At 40.4% G+C, this 27567-nt stretch overlaps 2 protein-coding genes across 6 annotated transcripts in view; one reads left to right on the forward strand and one right to left on the reverse strand.

Annotated features, from left to right (window-relative positions):
- Positions 1-696: 696 nt before the first annotated feature.
- Positions 697-1563, forward strand: LOC148500846 (zinc finger MYM-type protein 1-like). The gene has a single exon (XM_088451274.1). The coding sequence runs from the start codon at positions 697-699 to the stop codon at positions 1561-1563; it is 867 nt and encodes a 288-aa protein (XP_088307400.1).
- Positions 1564-4435: 2872 nt separating this feature from the next.
- The window catches only part of PDE4DIP (phosphodiesterase 4D interacting protein), a 361535-nt gene continuing 338403 nt past the window's right edge, over positions 4436-27567 (reverse strand). For 4 of the 5 annotated variants that reach the window (XM_088451272.1, XM_088451273.1, XM_088451268.1 and 1 more), the window contains 5 exons: positions 26876-27093; positions 25960-26103; positions 14640-14778; positions 5579-5625; positions 4436-4643 (listed from right to left, as the gene is read on the reverse strand). In XM_088451272.1, coding sequence (XP_088307398.1) covers positions 4614-4643; positions 5579-5625; positions 14640-14778; positions 25960-26103; positions 26876-27093 — 578 coding nt within the window. In that variant the 3' untranslated portion in view covers positions 4436-4613. The remainder of the gene's footprint in view (positions 4644-5578; positions 5626-14639; positions 14779-25959; positions 26104-26875; positions 27094-27567) is intronic. The other variant, XM_088451271.1, reaches the window with a different exon arrangement.

Here is a 27567-nt window from a genome sequence, read left to right on the forward strand (position 1 = left end):
GCCAAAAAGATTGAGAATGAAATTGTTGACGATATCAAAGCAGCACCTTTTTCCTCAATCATCATGGATACAACACAAGATATTTCAAAAACTGACCAACTAAGTCAAGTATTTCGTTATGTGACATTAGAAAGCAATGAGCTTTCTAATGTCACTAGTGTGAAAATCAAAGAGTCCTTTTTAGGGTTTCATGCTATATCTGATCACACAGCTGCTGGCCTTGAGAAAGAAATACTAAACTGTATTGAAGGAAAAGGTTTAGAATTATCAAAGTGCCGTGGGCAAAGGTATGATGGGGCAGCAAATATGAGCGGCGTTTATGCAGGAGTGCAGGCAAGAATAGCTCGCCGAGAACCTAGTGCAGAATATGTACATTGTGCTGCCCACAATTTGAATCTTGCCTTAAATGACTGTGTTCAGGGTATACCTGAAATAAAACAGTTCTATGCTGTGCTTGAAAGAGTGTACACTTTCTTTGGCCATAGTGTGAAACGATGGGCCATGTTGTCACAGTTGGCATCTCTCTCTGATGCTGAGATTGGCAGCAATGTTACTTTAAAAAGATTATGTCCAACACGTTGGTCTTCAAGGAATGATTTGAAATTCCGGTATATGGACATAATGAAGGCACTTACAAAAATAATTCTTTTCAGCAAGAATAAAGATGAATGTAATGAAGCTGCTGCTTTGAAAAAAATGTTAGGATGTTTTGAGTTTGTAGTACAGATAGTACTTCAAAAAAAGATTGTTGAAATAGTCAATTCTGTTTCTAAATGCCTACAGTCCAAACAAACACACTTAGAACATGCTGCAAAGCTCATTTGTAATGCAATAGAGTCACTGACACTGTTTAGAAACAATCTTGAAGAAGCTAAAAATATTGCTATAAACATGTCTGAAAAGTGGAATGTGGAGGCCAAGTTTGCATCCAAAAGGAGAATAAGAGTAAAAAAACAATTTGATGAGTTATGTGAGGATGAAAGGCTAAATGATCCAGAAAGATCCTTTAAAGTAAATATTTTCTGTGGTTGTTTGGATATTATTTTGGCACAACTGTCTAATCGTTTCAAGAGTCTGGATGCCACTGTCAAAAAGTTTAAAGCAATACTACCAAGCACACTTGTGACAGCAACAGATGACCAGCTCTATGAGGATGCTGAACAGCTAATTAAATATTTCAGTAAAGACTTTACTGGGTCTTTCTCAGAGCAATTTCTTGCTTTCAGAGCATGTTTAAAACCAGAAATGTCTAAATTATCCTCAGTGGAAGATTTGGCAAAGTTACTCACTACTGAGAATAGTGTCTTGTCATCAAGTTTTCCAGAAGTATGTACAGCTATTATCTTGTCTCTGTCCATCCCAGTAACAGTAGCAACTGCTGAACGTTCATTCTCAAAACTTAAAATAATAAAAAATTACCTACGTAGCACAATGGGACAAGAAAGACTTCAAGGATTAGCAATATTATCAATCGAAAATGAGAGGGCAAAGAACCTTCAATTAGATAAGATCATTGACGAATTTGCTGACCGAAAAGCAAGGAAGATGAACTTCAAGTCATAATATAAAGTAGATTCATTTTTGTGGATTTTTGGATGAGCAGTAATTAGTTTGTCTTTACAATTTGAATGTATTCACTCACAAAACCCCCTGAAAAAATGGGTGTAGAATCTGCTTTGTTTCCTATAGCAGTAGGTGATAGTTATATCCCAAAGACCTCAGAAACCTGGGTCCCTCTTGAAATTGTTTATGCGTAAGAGAAATGCCAACAAGGAAAACAGACTTTGTGCTAAAATTTAATATATTATTTATTGATCTTAATGTTATGTTTAATATTTATATGTGGCATTGTATATGTTTCATCTTTTTTTGTACATTTTTGGTAATTGTATGTGGTCATATTATATTGTACTGTACACATGCTTGAAAGGAAGTAAACAATGCAACAAGCTACTAATGACTCTTGTTTTTCTTCTGTAGGTTTGTGTTAGATATTGGGGTGCAGGGTGCCAGGAATGGGTAGGGGGCCCAAAGCATATTCTTGCACCTGGGCCCTCCACTCTCTAGTTCCACCACTGATACACATTAATTAGCAGTCTCTACAGAGTTGCTCAGACAACAGAAATCTCAATCTCTCCCAAAGTTGAGCAGCATGAATAGGGCACCTGTATGGATCAGTGACTAGGCTCTGGCATATTGCGGCAATATGTCTCACAAAATTGTTTCTCTTATACTGTGGCAAGTAATAGAGGGTTGCATTATTTTGTCTCACAGGTTCTCTATAATATAGGAGGTGTGAGCTAAAGATATCTCTCACTCAGTCATCTCTCTTGTGTTGCAGTAATCAATATGTCTCTCTGAAATGTCTCTTATAGTGCTGCAATCAATATGTCTCACTGAAATGTCTCTTATAGTGCTGCAATCAATATGTCTCACTGAAATGTCTCTTATAGTGCTGCAATCAATATGTCTCACTGAAATATCTCTTATGGAGCGTACACACGGTCAGATTTGTCAGACTTGTCAGATTTGTCAGATGAACGATTAAACGATTTGAACGATTTTACCAAAGTTTTGAACGATTTGAACGATTGAACGATTTTTGACTGCATTAAAATGAATGGAATCGTCCAAGTCTGACTGCAAACCCATCAGATGTCAGATATCATTATCTGACAAACGGGAACGCGCATCGTTGATCGTCCATCGTTCAGGCATGTCAGATATGAACGATTTTCCTTCAGATATGAACGACTGAACGATTTTTAAATCGTTATCGTTCATATCTGAAGGAAAAATCTGATCGTGTGTATGCACCATTATAGTGCTGCAATCAATATGTCTCACTGAATCATCTCTCTTGTGTTGAGGTCATCAATATGTTTAACTGAAATGTCTCTCTTATAGGGGATTATTTATCATTATATAGTTGTGGCATATTTGCCGAAAACACCAATTTACAAGGATATTCGGAAATATTTAGTATCACCACACTGTATGAAGGACTGCAGCAGATTTCTCCAATATCTGCTGCTGTGCCTCCATGTCCAACAACAGCAGCAACACCTATAGGTTTCTATGGGGGATGTGATGCTGTCGGAATTACCAACTTCCTGAATGCGATGGCTACCTCGCATGTGTGGTCAGGAGTCCCGGCACAGGAGTGAAGAGACTGCTGATTTGGTCCCTTCAGTACTGCGTGTACTAATTATTATATCTGGGCAGTATAATTGCATCCTGTGGGCACTAATGTCGTGTCCAGATTTCTTTGCAAATGTGATTATTGATAAATTAGCCCCATAGTACAGCAATTAATATGTCACACTGACTTCAGTGTGTGCAGAACCCCATTACAACTTGCTGACAGTAACATCCAGTCATGACCAGACCTCTGCATCATTGCCCTCAGGCATTGGATAAACCACTCCCTTTAGGTATGTAATCTAGCATTACTACACATCTATCCTTCTATCTGTGCTGCATCTTAGTAGACACTATGTCAGGTCCCACAGTGTTTTCCTCTTCCGCATTGTGCAGACACTGATTTTGCCTAGGCTATGCCCTTCGTCGGCCTGAATGGTTTCTCTCCTCAGTGTATAGGTTGCTATGGAGATGCTGTTGTAGACTGCACAGTCTGGATCACAACTAGTTAAACCTCTCTCTGCAATCTACCAACAGCAGTAATAGAGGGTTAAATTATTTTTAAGATATGCCCTTGCTTCTCTATTCCAATAAGGCATTTCACACTGTGGGGGGTGATGCTGTGTGTTGGATGCATATACACTAACAAAATAAGCACCACATTGCTGCATGTAAAAATATTGTATTTACACTCATATTCTGAGGCATAGACTTCAACTGTAGCATATCCACCAGTAGAATACAGTATGTGACAGGTTTATTTACACCCAGATACACTAACACCTTACCAGATTATAAACACATGTAAGGTTTGTTAAAATGTTTCTGCCTCAGTTCGCAATTCTAAAAACACCCCCTTACTGTACTTGGTTTGCATTTGCACGCCCCTTCTCTGGCCACCGCAAGCGCTTGGACACAGAAGTATCATATTTGAAGGACTGTTTTACGCATCAAAACAGGTGTACATCCAAAGTGGCATCAGTCCGTGTATTTTCAAATGTTCCTATTTATATAAAAGGTGTGATGATGGTCAGTCCATTCTGCTGTGTGGTATGATTTGGGTAGGCTGGTTACACTCAATAATAAATTCTTCTCGTGAAAAGTGCAAAATTTTGTGGCCAGTTTTATCAAACTTCACAGAGCTCTACTTATTAGCTACTCAAAGCTCTACATATCTATATATGTACAATAAGTGGTGTCAAACTTCTTTGGCTTAGTGTGCCACATTTTGTAATAATAAAAGTGACAAAATGTGATAAAGCTTATATATCTGGACTTAAAAATAAAATTGACAAGCTATTTAATTACTTTTTTTATTTGCATGCACCTTGTGTTCAATGCAGTGCAGATTTTATTTTACTGTTCCATAATAATTTTACTATTCAAAATCTAAAATACATCTGTATTCTGTGTCAAGTACCAATATCTCTTCATTCTTCATCTGTTTCAGGTAACATCTTTTGAGAAAGAGTTTAAAACAGTAGTTTGTTGTAGCATCTAACCTATGGTTGGAGAAACAACAAAACAATATAAAACAACTGCATTACATTCACATTTTATTTAAAAAATCAGATGTTATTTGCATTTTGTCATTTAGCATGGTGTCAGACAAGCGCTTTGGGTGAAACTATTGTTGTCATGTACTTTTCTTATCTTTTTATTCACATTCCCACTTGATAGAAAGGTGATTTGCAAATTTTTGAGTCTCCCATATCCTTCCAAATATTCCGGAATATTGAACATTCCGTAATACAGACTTTTTTTAGCGTGACTGAGAGTGAAACCTTTGCTTTTTGATGGTTCAATGTAAACAGACTTTGTTTAATGCACATAATGATTAAAAATATTGTATAACATCATCTTCAGCCTGTGTGTATAAGGTGTATATGAACCATAAATGCATTCTGTGTTTAGATTTGGGCCCTATTCCTAAGACATTTAAATATGGTATGCAAATATTCCAAAATACGGAAAAATCCAATATCCAAAATACTTCTGGTCCCAAGCATTTTGGATATGAAAAACTCAACCTGTATTATTTTAAGCTTCTTTACCCTAAACATTTTCTAATTGTTTGTCAATTTGATCGGTTTCAAGGATACACAAAGGTGGAAAACAGTCTTAAATAATTTATGCTGATTTCAGGCTTTACATCACTAAAACCTGCAGTTTCATTAAGGGTGTGTAGACATTTTATATCCACTTTATGAAGAAATCAGAAGCTGTGTCTTGTAATTTCTACTCCATCCAATAAGAATTGTGGGAAACTCAAGCTATTGTATCTTACTTTTGTGTACTGAATTCACAGGCTACTGTACTTGTGGCCATTACTTCAAATCATTCTTGCAATTAATATGGCTTTGTGGCATTTTATTTGTGGCAGATTTATTAAACTTTGCTGGTTTTTAACAATCTGATTTAGTCATTAATACCATACCTGAAGATTTGATCTTGCTTTCTTCAGCATGCCACAGGTACTTGTAACTGCATTAAGAAGACACAAACAAATGTAAAACTACTTACTAGGCTTATACAGGTAAAATGACAAAATAGTCAGTGGCCACAGTACCTGTACTTTTAGCACCATCCACAATTTACAGTGGCGCTGTACTTTTATGTCTCATACAGTATACCTAGTTACCTTCTTTTTCAGTGCCATAACTTTAACACCATAATTTAAAAAAAAAAAAAAGTTTTGAGAGGAAACCAGATTTTAATTTATATAATTTACTTTGCCTCAACGGGAGGGGGGCTGTAGTAAGCCTTGGAGAGAGATAAAGGGACAAATGTAATAAGGTGAGAGTTAAGAAAATGTGAGCGTTTTCTCACACTTTTTAAACTCACATGTTTTTCAAACTGAAAAATCTGTCACGATTTAAACTCTCATGTAGAGGTTTTCTCATTTTGAAGAAACAACTAGACCAATGTTATAGTTAGAGATGTGCGCCGGACCATTTTTGCTGGTTTTGGTTCTAATACGGCGTTTGGTTTTGCCAAAACCCTGTGACTGGTTTTGTTTTTTTCCCAAAAATGTACAAAAAAAAACTAAAATCACATAATTTGAGCCTTTTTTTGTTCCTAGAGTATTATTAAACTCAATAACATTAATTTCAACTGTTGAGTAAATTTTGACCACCTCACAATATTGTTTTCATCCAGTTTAGGCCAAAAGGTTGCACCGAGCTAGCTGGCTGACTAAACTAAGTGACAGCAGTGGGCGGCACAAACATGTGGCAGTTCAGCTTCCAAACATGGCACATCTAGGAAACAGAATGGCACTGCAGTGGCAGACAGGATGGCAGTTTAATAAATTATAACAATAATGTTTGTCGTCTACACAAAAAGACAGTCAGCAATGTCCCAAACAGCGCATAATGCAAAGAAAAGAGGTGCAAGATGGAATTGTCCCACCGACGGGAGTAATGCCGGTGTCGCACCTGCCCATTTTGATTCTTGAACGGGTGGAAGAACTATCAATGTGGCAGCACACAAAACATAAGCTCTGAACAGGAAGGGGGCAAAGGGATTATTAAAGTCACTAAAGATCTCTCATCATCGTGCTTCTGGGATTATGTATGGGAAGGCTGGGAGGGGGGAGAACATCTCCAGATACCATCACAAAATAGCCTCTCCATTTGGTGCTTGAGTTGCATCTGACCAAACATAGCTGTTATGTGCAAGGAAGCCAAGCCCATCTGTTGTAACACATTGGAATGAAAGTTTAAGAAAAAATGGCAACCAGGTTGGTAGCTACAAATCAAGGTTGAAAAATGTATGAGTATTTTGCAAGTATACCTATATGTGATTTTAGTTGAAATAAATACAGTATGAAACTAAAAAAAAAAAATAAGCATTAGAGCAGTGGCACAAACACATGGCAGTTTAAAAAAATATATGACATCTATGAAACATTTGCCACACAGCAGTGGCAGACAAGATGGCAGTTTAATTAACTATTAAATTAAAAATGTCAGTCAGCAATGCCCCAAACAGCACATAATGCAAAGAAAAGAGGTGCAAGATGGAACTGTCCTTGGGCCCTTCCACCCACCCTCATGTTGTATATAGGACATGCACAGTTTAACAAACCAATCACTTCAACGACAGGGACTGCCACTTGTGGCTGAAGTGATTGGTTTGTTTGGGCCCCCTCAAAACAAGCTACCAATGGCAGCTGACATTGCTGGCAATGATCTTTACGTACACAAACTGGCTCTACAGAGGCAAGATGTTGTTGCCACCATCATCTGATTCCTCACCCTCATCAGTGTGTACATCATCATCACACAATATTAATTCATCCCTGCAGGAATCCACCATTACAGGTACTTTCTGTATTTCTTTCTTCCTCGTGGAATTTCCAGTTCAGTTTGATGAACATCATCTTTTTCACATTTTGAGCAAGTAGCCTCCTACGCCGATTGTTCCCAGCTGTGCTGAAAACTCTTTCTGAGTACACAATGGAGGGTGAGCAGCTTAGGTAATGCAAAGCCAGTCTGTACAAGGGTCTCCAAATTGCCGTTTTTTCTATCCAGTAGTCAATGGGACTCTGTGACATACCTATGTATATGGTGTCATGAAAATAATCCTCCACCATTCTTTGGATGGTGACCCTATCAGATGGAGTTGCAGTAGCGGTGTAACTAATTTTTGGAAATTCTTTTAGGTCTGACCAGATGTCACAAATTGACTCCTCTGCATCACCACTGGTTCTTTTGGGAAAGCTGATTTTCCTGGCAGCTACTGGAGAAACTGAAGGAGGAGATGTCGTTGTGTCATGTACCACTTGAGCTATCACCAGGAGCTCTTTGCATCCCTTAAGATCTGGGTCAGTCGGAAAGAAACACATAACGTACAACTTAAACCTTGAATCAAGCACAGTCGTGAAAATGTAGTGATCCGATTTCTATATATTGGCAACCCTTGGATCCTGGCGAAGCGAACAAAAGACTTGATCTACAAGTCTGACATTCTTAGCTGAATCATTTTGTTTTATCTCCTCCTTCAATTTCTTGAGCTGATTTTCCAAAAGCCTAATTAGGGGAATCACCTGACTCAAGCAAGCAGTGTCTGAACTCACTTCACAGGTGGCTACTTCGAAGGGTTTGAGCACCTTGCACAAGACGGAAAGCATTCTCCACTGCGCTGGACTAAGGAACACCCCCCCTCCTCTCCCAATGTCATGGCTTGTTGTATAGCTATGGATGGCATTTTTCTATTCATCTATCTGCTGAAGCATATACAGGGTGGAATTCCACTTGATTACCACCTCTTGCTTCAGTTGGTGGCAGAGCAAATTCAACTGCTCTTGTAGCTGCTACTCTCCTGCATGCTGTGGCTGAATGGGCGAAGATGTCCTGAAATTTTTCGGGCCACATACAGCATCTCCTATATGCCCCTGTAATTTGTTTAAAAAACCTGTACCACCAAGTTAATTGAGTCAGCAAAACATGATACATGTTGGAATTCACCTAGCTGTAATGCTCTCACAATATTGGTGGCATTGTCAAAAGTCACAAATCCTGAGGAAAGTCCAAGTGGGGTAAGCCATTTTGCTATGACATACCTTAGTTTTTCTAAGAGGTTGTCAGCGTTATGCCTCTTGATGGAGCCGGTGATACACAGAGTAGCCTGCCTCTGAATGAGCTGGCGTTGTTTGTTAGATACTGCTGCTAAAGACAAATCATCCACACAGTGGGCTGTCACAGTCATGTAATCTTTAGTTTGCCCACTACCGCTTGTCCACATATCTGTGGTTAGGTGGACAGTGGGTACATTGGTATTTGTAGGCCAATCATTTTTTTTTTTTTTTAACGTCCTGTTATAGCCAGGGAATGGCTTTTTGGGTAAAATGGAACCATGATGGAATTTGGCACCGAGGACACAGGACCTCAATTAACTCTGAAATCCGGTACATTAATGGCGGATATTGGATGCAGATCTAATACTAGCATAGCCGCGATGGCATCAGTGATCCGCTGTGCGGCTGGGTGACAGCGGTCATACTTGCTTCCCCTTGCAAAGGATTGTTTCACAGTCAGTTGCATTTGTTGGTCCTATGCCCAGGCATGACAATAGCCTTCCTCATGGCCAAGAGCTGCTTCCACTGTTGCCTGACTTACACAAACAACAACATCCTAATTAGCGCCGACGTCAGCTCCACAAATATCTCCCTCATCCTCTTGCACTTCCTCGGTGGCATCCTCAATTTCTGTGTCATCAGATATTTATGCTGCTCATCTCCACATTAACAGAGGGAGCAGAAATGGTGGCAGGCAGATTCTCTGAGTACAACAGTATTAGAAAGGTCAGGCTCACTCATCACTCATCATGGATGCACTTAGGGATCTATTCATACCCGGGTCCCTAGATGCGTTTGCACGCTAGATGCGCATGCAAATATTGGTAAGGCATGCAATCGCACGCCAAGGCATTAGCACGCCCACCATATCTTAGCGTGCAATCGCATTGTGTATGCAGATGCCCACCAGCCTATTCATAAGATGCCCACTTGCGCACGTCATCTCCAGGAAGTGTTTGCAACCATCGGTACATTGAGTACCATCGGGTGCGATCGCTTGTGGCTGACCATACCCTACTGCAAGCACTGCGAGTGATTCAGTGTGAAATACAACCAAGTGATGTGACTATGACGCTGCCTCATAATTATGCACACCTCTGAAACGGCGTTGAGATGCTCAGACACGCCTGCGTTCGCACCTTTACTCCCCCATTTCTAGTGGCCAGCCCCTGTCACCACCCACAAACGGCATCTCCTGTCACTCATTCTGCTAGGCAGTCTATGCGCAGCAAGCGAATGCTCTTAGATCGCTCGTAGTGGTTCACGCATGCGCATTGCGATGCAAACGCATGCGCACAATGCAAACAATTGGCTGGCTGCGTGCGAACGCATCCTAGCGAGCGGGTCTGAATCAGGTCATTAGACTCTTCTCAGGGATTTGTGACATTTCTGTTTCTGAATTCACAGTTCTACTGCCTAGTGGTTTTCATTTTTTTTGACACCCCTTCTACACTGAGTGATAAGGTCTTGCATCATCATGAGCGGCAGAGGAAGATGCCTCACTGACACTTGCAGAATCACCAATAAAGGCCAAGGCCTCAGTCTTTCCTTGCCACTGCATGTAGTGAATGGCATGTTGGCAATTTTATGTTTTTCTGCACTACACTTTCCATTTATTAGATGTGTTTTTTTCTTTAGCACTGTATATTGTTTTTTTATTTTAGATGCCCTGAGTTAGACCCTCTATGCCCTTGAGCATCGACTTTAGTAGATGACGTTGCAGAATTAGCATTGTCGTTATTACTGGTGGTAGCAGCTGCAGCGACAGTGTTTGGTTGCTCATCTTCTCTAAAAGGAACATTATCCATATTTCAATTCGCAGGTCACTGCGTGGCTTATATATGCACGTGGACAAAACATAGCACACCAAACAGTACAAACAATTCAATTACTATTTTATTATTGTGCAGCTGTATTTCTGCGTGGACTGGAGGCACAGGGCCTGCTTATATATGCATGTGAGCAAAGCACACAAAACAGTACAAACAATACAATTATTAATTTTTTTGATCGCACAGCTGTATTCCGGCGGGGACAGGAGCCACATGGCTTATATATGCACATGAGCAAAACAAAGCGCACCAAACAGTACCATAAATACAATTATTTAATTTAATCTTTTTTAATTTTTTATGTCAGAGGGGCAGCTCTATTCAAACCACGTGGAGTTACATGGCTTATATATGCATGTGAATGTCTTACTGATGGAGTCTGTACACTGCACAGCCAATACAGCAGAGTACAGCACAGCATACAGCAGTGTGCACCCCTTACACACTACAAATTGACTAAGCAACACAGACACTTGTGAGTCTGGACACAGCCTATACAGCAGAGCAGCGTGCACCCCCCTCTATACACACTGACTAAGCAGCACAGCCTATACAGCAGACTACAGCACAGCAGAGTTCACCTCCCTATATATAGTTATACACAACAGCACAGCCTATACAGCAGCATGCTTAACAAGGAAATGGCGCCGAGTCCCGCGTGCTGCGCCTTATATAGAATCCAAAACCCGTGAGAATCCCACGCCGAAAGGATGACATTTTGTCTCAAAGTGGAATCCAAGTTATACGGAAAGATCCGAGCCACTGCTCGGATTTACTCCAATTCCCAGTGTTGTGGTGTTTTTCGGATTCCAAGGAATCCAAAACACTCATTTCTAGTAATACTGTGAGAGTTTACTGCTAAACCATACTTGCCTACTTTTGAAAAAACATTTCAGGGAGATTGTGAAGCAAACACTTATGAGCGCGGTGGTAACGTGGGCGTGTAATGTTACATCTGAGAGGCGTGTCATCAAATTAATTTACATATAAATTTAAATGCGTCCCAAAGCAGTTAGTGTGTTTTTATCACCAAGTAAATCTTTCTGATACTTTTGAGAAAATGCATGTAGCCATAGGGATCATTGTGCCTTATTATAATTTATAACCAATGCAGGGAAATGATTCTAATGATCCATTTCAATGTAAATGTTTTTTTGTATATAACAGCTACATAATGGGGGTAAGGTGCAATCAGGGAGATTGCTAGACTCTTCAGGGAGTAAGGGAGATTGCTGCCATTTTAGTGAGTCTCCCTGAGAATTGGAGAGATGGCAAGTATATGCTAAACTCTCGCACTATTACAATTGGCCCAAAGTGGTGAGAGACAAAGTACCAACCAATCAGCTCCAAATTGTCACTTTACAGGCTGTGTTTGAAAAATTACAGGAGCTGATTGGTTGGTACTTTATCACCATCCACTTTATCTCTCTCCATGGCTAAAGGGGCACATCCACTAGCAGACTGTGAAACGACTGCACGATTAACACATCGTAATCGTGCAGTCGTTTCACTGTCTGTGCTGTGCCTACACTGAACGATCAGTCGTTCAGTGTAGGCACCCTCCCTCATCCCTGAACATGGGCAATTTGTCGTTATCAGCAGATTGACCGGCATGTTCAGGCGATGATAGATGACAAAAACAACCAGCGGGATCGCGAATCGCTGGTCGTTTGACATTTTCATGGCCGATTTGTGAACGTTTAAACGATATTGTTATCGTTCAATCGCTCATTTTAATCGGGTAGTGGATACCCGCCTTTAGTACATAGCTTGTAGCCCCTTACCTAAGCAGCAGTCTGTCACATATAGACAACAAGAACTGCTAAATTCTTGAATTTGTTTGTCAAAAAAATATGAGTGATGTATTAGAAGAAATAATGCACCCCATATTGTGAAATATGAGGATATTAGAAGCTGCCAGAAGTTAGAAAGTTCTCAAACTTGTATAAATGTACTCAATTTCTTTCTGCTGTTATATGGTCATGGGACTTCTCTGAGACTACTTATATTTTTGTAATAGGGGGAGCATTATGTCAATTGTATATTTTTTTCTGAATATGTAAAGAAAATATTAGTCACTATTTGAATTTCTGTTTAAATTAATAAATGTATGAATATATATTTAGAGAAACAGTAATACATGTATGTGATTTTTTTTTAGACAGGAACTGTTTATCTAGTAGGTTCTAATAAGCTAAAATAATAAAATAAATAATTGCAATGATTCATTAAACACATAATGATATACAGGTTGAGTCTCCCATATCCAAAATGCTTGGGACTAGGGGTATTTTGGATAACGGAATATTCCGTATTTTGGAATAATTGCATACCATAATGAGATGTCTTGGGAATGGGACCCAAATCTAAACACAGAATGCATTTATGTTCTATATACACCTTATACACACAGCCTGCAGGTCATTTTATACAATATTTTTAATAATTTTGTGCATCAAAAAAAGTTTGTGTACATACATGAAATTCATTTATGTTTCATATACACCCTATACACAGCCTGAAGGTTATTTTATACTGTATTTTAAGAATTTTGTGCTTTAAACAAAGTTTGTGTACATTGAACCATCAGAAAGCAAAGGTTTCACTTTCTCAGTCATGCTAAAATTATTCCGTATTTCGGAATATTCCGTATTTCGGAATATTTGGATATGGGAGACTCAACCTGTACTGGCTATATATAATTGAGACATTTTTAATAAAGTCAGGGCTTCTTTTTATTTGTTATTCAGTAAAGGAGAGATGCTTCAAATACCATAAATACCTCTAGTCTGAAAAAATGCTAAATCATTTTGTATGGTAGTTTCCAAATTTGTATATAGAGAGATTGAGTTGAACATGACAGAATTACAGAATGACAGAATTACTTAGTATCATGTTGTATTGAATATGTCAGAATTTATCAGATAATTTATAAATGGTTGAACACTTAGGATCATATGTGTATTTTTTTCATAAATCACTCAGATTGTATAACGTTTGATACCTGTATGACACCGCTAAGTACTGTTAGGAAAATGTATTTTAAAAAATAAGCAACGAAAATGTCAAAGCATAGGTTAATAAAAAAAGTTAGCAATATTCACTTACTGAGCATCGCTGGAATCATTAATAAATGAAATAAGATTTACCTGCCGCTAAGCAAAGTTATTGCCTTATTAAACAACTAAGGGCCGTATTCAATTAGAAGCGAAAAGCCGCTATCCGCGGAAAAGTATCACCGATCTCGGCTTTTTGCGTGGTTAGAAATTATCTCCAAATTCAATTCCAGCTGGTTTTCGCCTACGCAGAAAGTCAATGTAATGTAATAGGCGAAAAAGATTTGCCTAAGAATAGCAGGAGAAAAGAAGTGATAAATGTTTATCTTGGGGTGCAAACGTGGGGAAACCACTCAGTTGTCCTTTGGGGGGCTGTCCCAAGGGTTCTGTGTCAAAAAATCCAGGAAAGAACACCCCAAAAAAGTACTTTCATTTTGGGGGTGAAAAAGTAAAAAGTGGGGGGACAAGCATAAAAACTAGCGAAATAGACTTATTGGGGGTCTGCAAGGATGGGTCAGGTGTTTTTAGGATTGCAGGTGCATGCTGCAGGTACGTTTTTGAAGTTTTTTAAAAGTTCACTTTAGACACATAAAAATATGCTAGCACCCATTTTCAAGTAACCCAAATTTAACCGGAGTACTTATTTTCACCAAAATAATAGTGCTTTATGCCATTCATCACCACTTTTACAAGGACGCTAATAACAAGGATTTGAAACAACTTCCTTACCCCAAATAGTTTTAGTAGGTCTATTGGAACACTTCTACATTGATCCCCAATGTTATAGCATCTTTTTTAGGTGTTCAGACTGATTTCCCCAAGTTTGACAGTACTTTTTGCCTGTTTTACATTCGCCACTTGCCGGTATCACCTGGTTAGTAATTGAGTAGAGCGATAAGTGAGGATGCGCATGATAAGTTTGCATGTCCAAAACACACGATGTAGGCGAAAAGTCGGGTAGGCTGAACTTTTTAGCCGACGCGAAACTTATTGAATACCGCCCTCAGTATGAAAATAAATATTACATACGTTTTCTCATGATAAATTTCTCCATGCTTTCTTTTGCAAGGGTAGTCCTTTTAATATCTTCTGAAGCTTTATGCAGCAGTATTTCCTGCTCTTTTAGTTTATTTCTTAGGGTACACATTTCATCATTCATTGTCTGCTCCTGTAAAAGAAATAGTACAGTATTTACACTTTGCATCATGATGTTTTATGAGCCAGTGTTATTATTACCTAAATATAAGTATGCTATCAATTAAATATTCTTAGATATAAAAATCTACAGATTCTTGAATGAATAAATTGAAAATTAATTTTTAACTTATACAGTTGCTAGTGTGCAGGGCCATAGACAGCTCTGACGGGCCCAGGTACTGGGGGGAAGCGAGACCAAATGTGGGAGACAAGGCCATGTTACCTCCCAGAAAAAAAATAGCATAGGGGGGGTGATCAGTGCCTGGCTAAGTAGTACCCCTCCCTTCCCTCTCAGCACCCCTGCTAGCATATTTTTGTGCAGGATATTTCAGACCACCACAGTTGTTATCGATTGTGTTAAAATTATATAAATATAAGGCCTGATTCAGAGCAGGACGCTATTTGAGGACGGTCGTTCCAAAAAAGGGGCCGGCTATTTAAATTGAGCGCTCGCTCTTTGCGGTTTGTTGACGCCTCTATGTCTGAGCGAGCAAACGAAGAATGCGCTCGCTATTTTGTCCCAGCAAGGAAAAGATATACCGGTGGAAGGTTCCTCAGGTAATTTGGCAATGATGATCGTTAATGATTGCATTATAAATGCGATCATTAATGTATTTTGCCCTTAAGACCTTATTAACTGATAATGAGATATTGTTCGTAGCGGAGTTGTTTGACACTTTAAATTGATTCAATTAGCTCACACCGCAAGTCTGTGTGAGTAATTGTTATATGCCGCATTTACGATAGCTCCGGATTCACTGCATAGGGCTGCGTCCAGAAATGTGTAAAGTTTAAGGCGAGAAAGGACCATGAGGGGGTGGGTTGAGGTGTCGTTGCCTGCGTTTCCTCGCTTTTGCAATAGCAATATGCAGCTAATTGAATCACTCCCTTTGTGAACACCTGCTCCTAGTGAATATACGAGTGTTTGACTGCAACTGTTTAAATGCACTTTGAGGGTTGTTGCAACATGATTTTACTTAGATTCAGTGTTAATTAGTACATAATTCTAATGAAATTAGAAAATCAAGCACAATTTTGGACATGAGGTTTCATTTCCCAATATCTTACTGATGAGTGCACTTCAGTCTAATTTAATCCACTGCTTGTTTGCAGTTCACTGTATGACATAGTATATGTATACTGGGTAAGTTGTTGTCAAAAGCAAAATTTGTTTTATAATAAACTAGCTGGAGTACCCGGCGTTGCCCGGGATTTTAAGAATGTTTGTTTACACATTATCCTCCAACAAACCTCTCCTTAGGCAGGCCTCACGAAAAGTGTGACAAACTTCCCCATCCACAGTCCTAAGGTCTTTGAAGGAAGTAGGACCTGTAACGGTGTAAAGCAAACTTCGGAGATAGAAGCATTCAAAATGTGTCAGGTGTACAGTGTAAACACGGCCAAGAGCTTCTATTGCTCTGATACCAGGATGACTGTGTACTTCCTGGTTGCTGGATCACACTATGAAATGCACAGCAACTACTTCCAGCTCCTTGTGCAGCTGTTTCCGGCATTCAGGGTCTCTACGGTGTATAAGATTCATCCAATCGGTTTTACCCTTGAGGGGCTGGCGAAGGAATGAACCGGAAGTAGCCTCTGTGCATTCCATAGTGCGGTCCAGCAACCAAGGAGGTAGACAAAAAAGTTTGGTCACCACTGTTGACACCATCTAGTTGTGTAAGCTGATGCATGAGCAAGTATAAATAAAAATTTGTACTGCAGAGCTGCGTTTTTGCATCCCAGTATAGTTGCCATCTTTATGGGTCTGACTGTAAATCAGATGGATCTCTCCTCATGGATGCAGATATCAATTTTTTCCATATTCAGACTCCTAATAAGCCTGGCTTAATATCAATAGTGGTTCTTCAGTGCAGGTTTGCTGACTGTGTGGGCAGTGCAAGGATGTTCTCAATGCAGGGTGCCAGCGGTGTCCTCAGTGCAGGTTTGCTGACAGTGTTGGCAGTGCAGGGGTGCTGGTGGTGTCCTCAGTGTGGGAGTGCCGGCAGTGTGAGGGTCGCTAAGGGTGTCCTGAGTATGTGGGGCAGCATTGCAGGGGTGCCGGCAGTGTCGGCAGCGGGGGATGCTGCCAGTGGAGGTGCCGGCGGTGTCAGGCAGCGAGGAATGACGGTTGCCATTCTTCTTTTGCTACCTCTGTGCATATTAAATGGGCTTAACGCTGATTGGCTGAGAGCCGTGACAGACGGCTCTCTCAGCCAATCAGCGTTAAGCCCGCTCAACACAAAACCTCGCGACCTGACAGCGGCATTGCGAGGATTTGCCTCGGGTGAGGGATCCGGGGCAGGCAGGGAGATCCGAGCTTGGCGCATGCGCCAGACGCGACGAGCGAAGGAAAGTCCTTCGCTCATTGTGTCCGATCAAAGGGGGCGTGCTGTCAATGTTGATTGACAGCACGCCCCCTTTGGTAGGCGTTCCGGGGGCGTGCCTACCTGACGGGGGCGTTCCCACGGGAACGCCTCCCGTCAAAAGCCGGCCCACTGACATCACTAGTGATGTCAGTGGGAGTGATTTTGGCTCTGATAGAGCCAAAATCACTCCGGAGCTTGCGGTTGAAAACCTCAACCGCAGGCTCTGGCTCGCAATTTCGATGGTCGCGATGGTCACGACCATCGCGGCCATCAAAATGCACGCTCGTATAGCCTGTGGGTGGTGACCCACAGCTATACGAGCGTCCAGGAGGACGCTCCATTTTCATGGAGCCCGGCCCTCATTCAGAGCGTGCGCTCTGCTCAGAGCGTACGGCTCTGAATGAGGGCCATAGTTCCATAATTCCTTAGTATGTAGCAAAATGCAAATCAAATTATGAAATGAAACAAAAATTAAATTTTTATATTTTTATTATTGACCTTACAGATGGCCCAAGAAGAATGGTGTCCAAATCTGCATCTAACAATAAACCAAACACGACAATGCTTTTATTCTTCTTTGGTGTTTTAGGTGTAGAATCATGAGAGATCTTGGCTTGTAAACTGTGGTCTAAATCCTTTTCTAATTCCGTACCTGACCTGTAGAGGGCGAATGCTATGCAAAAATTGTGTTTTTTAATTATCTAAAACTTAACAGTAATTAATTTAGTTTTACATTTTTGTAGTTGCCTCTGCCCGTTTTTTAATACGCTCGTATGTAAAATTTCACGATCTTGGCTTGTAAACTGTGGATTTGTATAGAAAGACAGAATGACAGAAAGACAAATTTTAATTTTTATATAGTAGAAGATGTATCATATTTCAAATGTATGAAGTGTTGGCTGCATTTGAATGATTGTAAACAATCCTGCACAGTCTTTCCCATGCACACAAATGGACAGCAGAATGTATGGACTTGTAATGCTTCTATATATCCCCAAAGTGCATGAGTACTTTCTTTGGAAACACTCCTTTAGAAGCTATCTACTTCTGGATTGGTGATTGCAAGAAAAGAAAACAAACAAACAAACAAACAAACACTTCATTAATTCTTTTGAAATAGGCTGCAGTGCATTCTTCCACAGTGCATCAGGAAGGTGCAGAATCCCATTATATGTACCAGATAATTCAAGGCTTTGTTGCAGGATAGAAATGTGCATTCTCCTACAGACCATGGGGCACCTCTGTGTAATTGCACTCATCTTAAACATTCTGCCCCACAAAATTAAATCTTGTTAATGCAGGGTAAGCTGATGTGCCGAATTACTTAGCAAGGATCATCCTCAATACAATAATCTCAGCACAGTGCCAGCGCATGCTTCTGGGCCTGCAAATTCATGCTCTATAACTAAGTAGGCACATGACTACACCAAAAGGGAGCTTGTTTCATTGTATTAACTTAATGTTCCTTGCCTATTTATTCCCCATGGTAACATGTTAATAGATAAATTCTATCCTTCTATCCATTTAAGACAGGTTCCTCTCTTCAAGACCATTCTAGTGCTGATACTAGAAAGGGGGTACAATGTTGCCATGGTAGGCCACCAGGAAAGAAAAATTACAGTAAAGCTGCATACCCACTAGACGATAAAAATGAACGATAACAATATCGTTCAACAAAATATCGTCCAGTGTGTATGCTCCAAACGACCAACTATGCGCACTCCCGTGGGTCGTTAACGATTTTTGCTGTTGTGCAAACAAACTGGCCAATCTGACGATATCATCAGAAAGTGCTTGTTCAGGGATGTGGCAGGATGACGTCACTGAACGATATCGTTAACAATTTCGTTCAGTGTACACCCAATATATTTCACCAATATCTTTCAGCACATCGTCTAGTGTGTATGAGCCTTAAACATCTGGTAGAAATGTTTCCTTTTCTTGGTGTCCCTATTGTTTCATACTGAACAAGGGATGAAGCATATTTAAAAAAAAAAACATGCAGTTAAATGTATTTTAAAAAGTATTCTGGATTCACAGCTAATTGTTTCCCAAAGATACTGTACAAGTGTACATAGAACCAACACAGCAAACTTGTAGTGGAGAATAAATTATTGGTTGAAGCACTGATAGTTTCCTTATACAAGATTTCAGTAGACACCACAGCAAAAGCATCCCACAAAGCTAACACACTTCTAGTGGATTGAATACAAATAATTATTTCCAGGACAACAGTATCTTTTCAGTTTATAAAGCATTTGAATAAGTAATAGCCTGTCTATTCTTCCGATGTGTCCAAAGATAAGGTCTACAGTATAAGGAATGCTACTATTCTCCTAGATGTGATTCTTGATGTGACTGAAGTTCTGAAAAAAAAGACCAGAAGAACATACTCCTTGTTAAAATGGATAGAGGCGGCCACTCAGAATGAACTCCTCTAAGTTAGTGATGTCTGCCTGAAGCCCAGGTTCCTGGTAAGACATACCCTGCAGCGGAAATAGTAGAATGCCACATAAAATGCCAAAATGAACATTCCATGGTAGACTTTATCTAGAAATAGATGCTCATTTCAGTTGCTCTCTTAATGCACCATTATTTAATTAGAGGCCCGCTGAACAGTATCACAAATACTGCAGAAACGTGTACTTTAACAAAGCTTAGGTGCTTTTCCCATTCTCTTTTGTAGAAAAGGCTGTAGGATGTAAGAATAAATAAGATATTGCTAGGCTTCCACATGGAATCCATAACAAGATGCCCCCCTATTGCCCCCATACCCACCGCTCCAGGGGTATGGGGAAGAGCCCCAGGCTTCAGTGTAAGCCTGTGGTGTTTGGGAGAGGGGGGACCCTTTTTGGGGGGGTCCCCGACTCCCCCGAGATCACCGGCTTGCGCTGACCGACTTGGGGTGTAATGCTTTGGACCTGGAGCCCCGGTGATTGGGTCTCCGGGCTGTGGCATTACACCCCGGTCGGTTGGGTCTGGTGCTGGTCTTAAATGTAGGGGGTACCTCACGTCTTTTTTGCCCCCTATATTTAAAACCAACACTAGTCCCTGCAACCTGGTGTTGGTTTCTAAAATACGGTGGAACCCTACACATTTTATTCCCCATATTTTTAGAAACCACCACTGGCTGGCAAGCCTGGGGCTGGTTTGGCTTTTGGGGGGGGACCTTATGCCATTCTTTTTGTAAATTTTTGCTACTTTTTTTTACAGGTTCAACAAAAATGGGAATTTTCAGGAAATATTCTAGGAACCCCCCTAAAGATGTGTAGACATGGGGGATCACTATGGGTACCTCCATTTTAACTACTGAAGGAAGTAGGGGTTTCTAATAGATGCGGCAAGTGCGACTTTGAAGAAAATTATGCAGAAGAGCATTTAGAATTTTTTTTGGGGAAAAATAACTATGCCCAGCAAATTTGGGGTACTTGAAAATGGGGGTCAGCATATTTTAAAGTTGCTAAAGTGATTTGAAAAAATCGTGAAAAACCCACCTGCCGCAAGCAGCTGCAATGAAAAAAACACCTGGGGCATACTTGGGGACCCCCCCAGAGTCAGTTCGCTATTTTTAACTTTGTCCCCCAACATTTTTTTTTTTGGCCCCCAAATTCAAAGTGCTTTTTTTGGGGTGTCCCGATTTTTTATTTTTTTTTAAGCCTGCACCCCTAAACCCCAATTCTGCACTTTTTTTCGCCACCTATTCAGTGGTGAGAAGTTATCCCCGGTTTTTTTCAAAGACTTTTTGAACCTGCGAAAAGTCTTTGAAATTGAATACGGTGTAAAACCAAAACCTACGAAAATGACGTCATCGGTGTGAAAACATCGCAAAAACAGAGTTTTTGCTCCATATTGAATACCCCTCTAAGTCTGAAAAATTATGAAAGACTAGGGATTGGCCAGATCTATTAAAGTCATCCAGTATTTCTTTTCAACCTTTACCTTTTCCACATAGGTGTATATTACATATTTCAGGTTCATAATTGGTCTAAACTCTTTTAAAAGCTTTTGTACTATGAATAGAACAGCTGTGGAATAGTTCTGATTGTGGCACTTGAATTCTGCTGATGAAGTAGCTATGTGACTGCTACCTGGGGGCTGAAATTCTGTGCTTAAAATTACATCAAAGGAAACTTTTTTTTTACTCAGTTTTGTAATTTTCTGTAAAGGTGCGTACACACGTAACGATTTTTTGACCGATTTAACTAAAACAACGTCGTTATCGTTAAATCCTGTTTGTAGTTTGTAGTTCATTGTCCATTATGACTGTCCAACAAACGATTTTCGTTCAGAAAATCGTTCATGTTGTACAGAATGAACAATGAACGATGTCCATTCACTGTATGCATGATTAAGAAATCGTTCATCGTTCATGAAAATCGTTCATTAATATAGTAACCAACAATTTCCAGTTTTACCTCTGTGGGTAAGCACATTTCTAGTTGCACTTCAACACATTAGTCAAATTATCAAACACACAAATGATTCATTTAAGACATAAGGGCCTATGTATCAAGCAGATTTTTACATAAAATTATGCAGAAACTGCAGATTCTGCATAATTTTATGTATTGTGCCTATGTACTAAGGCCCTGATTCAGAGCCGGACGCTCTGACCACAGCGCTCGCTCTGAATCAGGGCCGTCCTATGTAAATTTCGAGTGGTCTTTTGGACGCTCGCATAGCTGTGGGTTACCACCCATAGCTTATGCAAGCGTCCATGATGATGGTCGCGATGGTCAATACCATTGCGACCATCGGGCTTGCGACGAGACCCTGCGGTAGGGTCTCGCTGCCACAAGCCCTGGAGTGATTTTGGCTCTATCAGAGCCAAAATCACTCCCACTGACATCACTAGTGATGTCAGTGGGGCCGGCCCCAGACGGTAGGCGTTCCCATGGGAACGCCTCCGTCTGGCAGCCACGCCCCCGGCACGCCCACCAAAGGAGGCGTGCTGTCAATCACCATCGACACCACGCCCCCTTTGGTGCGAGACCCGGAGCGACAGCTTGGCTGTCGCTATCCGGGTCTCGCGCATGCGCACGACGGAGCTCCCTCCGTCGTGCGCATTTGGGTACCATCGACCCACTTGCGAGCATCTTGCGCTCGCGAGCGGGTCTGAATGAGACCCTAATAGCACAATGCAGCAGATTTTACAGAAATCTCCGGCAAAGTACTAATTAGCACTTCAGATCGCAGTCCCCATTATTATCAATGGGGACTATGATCTGTCCCCATGTACTAAACTTCAAAAAATCAAAGCTTTTCAGAGTTTAGCACCAGTAGTTTACACCATCTTCAGATGGTGTAAACTACTGTAAGCCTGTGGGAGCTCCCGGTGCAGGAGAGAGATCTTTTGATCTCTCTCTCGCAGACTCCGGCCAGTCCCGGAAGCTGACACTGTGTGCATGCGCAGTGTCAGCTTCCCCCGGGGAAGTCTTTCACTTCTGTGAAAGACTTCTCCTAAATGCAGTATGACTCGCGGGGACAGTGGTTACCACAACCGCTATCTCTGCGATTTCCCCTTGGTACATAGCCGGGATATTTTCATTAAAAATTAAATGATTCCCGGCGAGATGGCTACATAATAATCACGGCATTAGTTCATAGACTCCATAAAATCAAGCAGTATCTACAGTATCAGAAAAATTAAAAATGTTGAAAGGAATAATGTGGGTATTTATAAAGTGGTAGTATGTTAGACTTTTATATGATGTTTTCACTGTACCTCACCCAGCACATTTTCTATAGCAATTACTAACACGCACTACTAGGTGCACATTACTTTTATAGTGCTGATTCCATACACCATTATGTGGCTGGCCAACGTGCAATGACAGACAAGGAGGTGGTACACATGTACCCACTTATATGCATTGCAGATCTACAGATTGTGGTTCATGAATAACCCATATAATAATATGTCTAGCTCTATGTGAATTGATGTGTTGATCTGTAAGACCTTATAAGTCAACACTAAGGAGTCTACGTTTTGAAAGCACTTTATATTAATGAGACCATGTAGTTTATTTAAGAATAGTTATGAAGTTTTTTATATTATGTTTCTCATGCATTGATGTCATTATGACAAAAGAATTACTATATTGTGAACTATACATGTCAGACTAATTTTGGAAGGATAGTTATACCTGTGGTCTGTAGAGCAGATTCATAGTAGCTTATTGGATTTCTACAGACAATTGTATATATTATTTTAAAATTGCAAGTTTTACTGCATCTAAAAGCTAACAAAAGTTAACACAAATGTAAGTATGAGTTACTTCTAAAAATGTTCAACTACTATTTTAAGGAATTTTACAAATCCTTAGCTGACTACAATTAATGTTTGGAAGCTACAATTACTGCCATTACTGTGTTGTCATTGAGTACTGATTGAAAGGATGCCCAACCTTTTACACTTGCCACATTCACTTTCTAATTTATTTCACAATCTGTTGATTCAGCAAATAATTAGGTAGCTAGGTGCCACTCATAACAACTTTGGTGAACGTTACATTTATTACAAATGTGATCACTCATCAAGTTCTTAGAAAATGTTTTAAATATGTGTAGTAAGATTGATGCCTTGTTTGCAGCTGTCCAATGATTTGCCTATGTGGTGGGATTTTGTCATCGACCTACAAGTATTAATGCATTTGGTGCTATCAGCCAGTATTTGCACTACCAGTATCAAGGGTGCTAAGAACTAAGGGCCTGATTCAGAGCCGTTCGCTATTTGTGGTCGCTCGTTTAAAAACAAGGGGTGGCTATTCAAATGATCCGTACGCACATTGCAGTCTGTTCACACCTCTAAGTCTGAACGAGCGAGCAAAACATACGCTCGTTTATTTGTTAAAAACGCCCCCTGGCCGCTCGCATCCTACGTCATGTCCGCTATTTATTAGATTAATCGAGTACATCGACCAGCGTATGAACTGCTCGCTATTCTTGTGGTTGGTGTTTGCTACCACAAATTTGCGAGCAGTTCTGGCTATAAAATAACCCAGTGACGTGGTCAATGACGCTGCTGTTTTAAATATGCACACCCATAAAACGCCCGTTTTGACCTTTAAGCACGCCTGCGTTCGGATCTCCACTCCCCATTTTCAAGCACCTTCCCCTGTTACCACCCACATACGCCTCATTCTGTCACTCAAAATAGCAGGCCCTCGCTATATTGCGTACCAACGATTTTCGGCCGCACTGACTGGTTCGCGCATGCATACTAAAAACCGTACGCATGCGCAGATGTGCAAACATCGCTCGGAACGAGCGTACTGCCGCTAACGAGCGGCTCTGAATGAGGGCCTAAGGTGTCTATTCATCAAATGGAGAAAGCCCAATTATCTTGAGAAAACTGCAAGGGCTCTGCCGGTAACGGTACACTGGGAGGTCTTGCATATGTCACTGGGGTAAAGTGAATGAAAGTCACAAGTAAGCCAGGTCATTAACCGAATCATACATGTAGAGAGTCTCACTATGCTGGAATTAGGTAGTGAGCCCAATACTCTGGAAACCATTTACAGTCAGAGCAACAGTTAACCACTAAACTGATGATTTTTTTTTTCTAAAAAACGCTCGGAAATTACCGTGTTTTTTTTAATGAGTGAATTGGGTGAGGAACATGTATTTCAATTTATCCAAAATTATTTTATAAAAAAAAATAAAATAATTTTTAAATATTTGTTAAAACATCGTTTTTTCAAACATTGGAACACCACCATCGGAGCATAGGAAATATTGCGACCAAGGGCTATTTCACACCAGCTGGTTTTCACCGGCCGGCAAAAATCCAGGCGTTTTTTTTCCAGTGGATATTTTCCTTTCACACACACAACAGTTTCGTGCCGTGTGTGCTGCTTTCGCAATGTATATGTTTTTTTTTCAATCTTTAACATTGCAGCCGTCCATTTCAGTGGATATTCTTGGCTGTAACACGGTGACCGTGCCGTCTGAAAGGACCCATCTGTTTTCATGCTTTACTAAAAGTGATCCACGGCAAAAAAAACGCCCGGATTTTTGCCGGCCGGTGAAAACCGGCAGGTGTGAAATAGCTCTAAGGGGATGAGGTTGGAGGTTAATTAATTTTTTCCCAGTAGCTGATAATCTCTGCAGCCGCTGGGTGGGGGGGTACTGCTTTGCTGACCGATTAGCAGCACACAAGAGACACTGGGGGTACCTCTGAGAGCAGCAGCTGCAGGAAGATTCTCTTCCTGCAGCTGCCCTCACTTTTTATCGGACTGGTCAAAATTTTGCGACCAGATCAGATAAAAAACTGCCTGGTGTGGTCAGAAAATTGCGACCATGCCAGGCAAGTGGTTAAATAGGGAAGTCAGTCTTGAACAGCCCACCTGTAGTAATGGCAGCGATCACCTGACCACAGGAATAAAGCTAAGGAAGTGCAGTGTGCCTGCCCTATAGCAGAGGTGAATAGCGCCAGACCTCAGATACAAGGTGAAGCAGGCCGAAGCCACGGTAACAGCTGCTGCACACAGAACGGGTAGACACAAGCATTACACAGAGTACATTGTTTTCTGACAGATTTATGACCAGACCTAGGGTAAGTGGATGAAGATCCTTTGTGATGTAACTGTTTTGGGTCTGCTGCATAAAAAACAATAATTATGTTCAAATGATGACTGTAGTTTATAAAGTGACTGGCCAGTGAGACATGAGACAGACATTCTTGTAAGTTCTGATGGCTTACACAGACTTCAATAATTCAATTAACATTGATCAAGTTATTAACATTTTGTTGCTGGACATTGTGGCTGCAAAACATGTTTTACCTGTTTCTTTTGCTGAACACTGATTTGTGCATTAAGAAGAGAATCTCTCCAGAACATATTGAGTAGAGAACTTGATTTATCCAGAATATTTTGCAAGGTTCTAGTAGCAGAAAACAATTTCTTGATGTCTCCACTGTCCGTGACCTTAGTAACCAGCAGAGAAAATAATGTTAATAACTAATATTTAAATCCAGCTGTAGTTTGAGTTTATAGCACAAAACAAGTAAAAATCATAACACTATAATGTGTATAAGACATATATATATATATATATATATATATATATATATATATATATATATATATATATCGCCATGTTAGATATAACATTTGCTATCTATGGAGGTGATTCAATTCAGCGCGATGTGAATAGCACCAGGAAGAAGTTCCCATCAGCTATTCAATTGTCTCCACCGCGCCCTGCAGTTAGTCGGAAGATGCTAGTTACATTCTCCAACTAAAGTACCAGCCACAATGCTGTTAGCGCCGCGCTAAGCCAGAAAACATGGTGGCCAGCTCTTTAGTTAAATCTCTGCTCGCACACCACAGGAGGGTCTGAGCAGAAATCCTGTAGTCAGACTTAACAGTGCAGTCAATTGAATATCTGGTAAATCCTGGTAAAGGGGTAACAAGTACAACTTATATAAAAAATACAGACATAACTGCTGCATTTCTTATGTCCAATGTCTTTCTACTATTTGTCTATTCATATTTGTTATACAGTACATGCTACATTCATTGACTCACATTGCCAGAAAATACTACATTCATTGCCACACTTTCATTCTTCCAATTCCTCTATAAAATTTTGAATTAATAAAGTTGTTTACAGAGGTCAGAGATTTACTAAACCTTCAAACTTAGAATATATGCAATCTATTTTATTTGCTTTGACAAGACTCTTAATTAATAGTACCTTGGTTTCATGGATTTCAAGGGAAGGTATGTGAAGATGTGACTGTATATACGTATCCATATTACATAGTAATGCTTTCACCTCCAATATGTTCTTCTTCAAAGCATTGAAATCCTCAAGGTGACCAATGATATAAAGTTCCTTTTTGTTGGTAAGTAGCGCATCTGGAGCATTACAGTGTTGCAAGGTACGTATCGAGGATGAATGGCAGCACATGTCTGTAAAGAGAATGAAAGTTTAATAAGACTTGCTAATAACAACTGTTTTGTTGCGTAATTTCTATGTAAAATAGAAGGATTTAACATTGACAATGGAAACACTGAAATGGAAAAGGTGTGTTGTGCATGAAGTGATACACAGAATGGAGATGCAGATAATACATTTATTGGCCGATCACAGGTGCATGTAAGGGAGGAGCTAATCTAGACAAGAAACAACAGACATAAATTCCCCCAGCACTCTGCAAAGGGCCAACAATACGAGACATGCATCCTACATAGGGCCTGATTCAGAGATGGACACAACACCGATGTTTATGCAGGTGAGCGATTATCGGTGGTCTGTGCATGCGCATGACTCACTCGAATGCGTCAAGTTCAATTATTGTCGTCGCTCAAATTGAAGATTTATTCGCAAAGTGATTGACAGCCAGGGTCCGTTTGTTGGCAGCAATGGAGGGTGGCAACGCAAAT

Source organism: Taudactylus pleione, unplaced genomic scaffold, assembly GCF_031769625.1.
Source record: "Taudactylus pleione unplaced genomic scaffold, aTauple2 ptg000543l, whole genome shotgun sequence".
In the NCBI taxonomy this organism is placed as follows: Eukaryota; Metazoa; Chordata; class Amphibia; order Anura; family Myobatrachidae; genus Taudactylus; species Taudactylus pleione.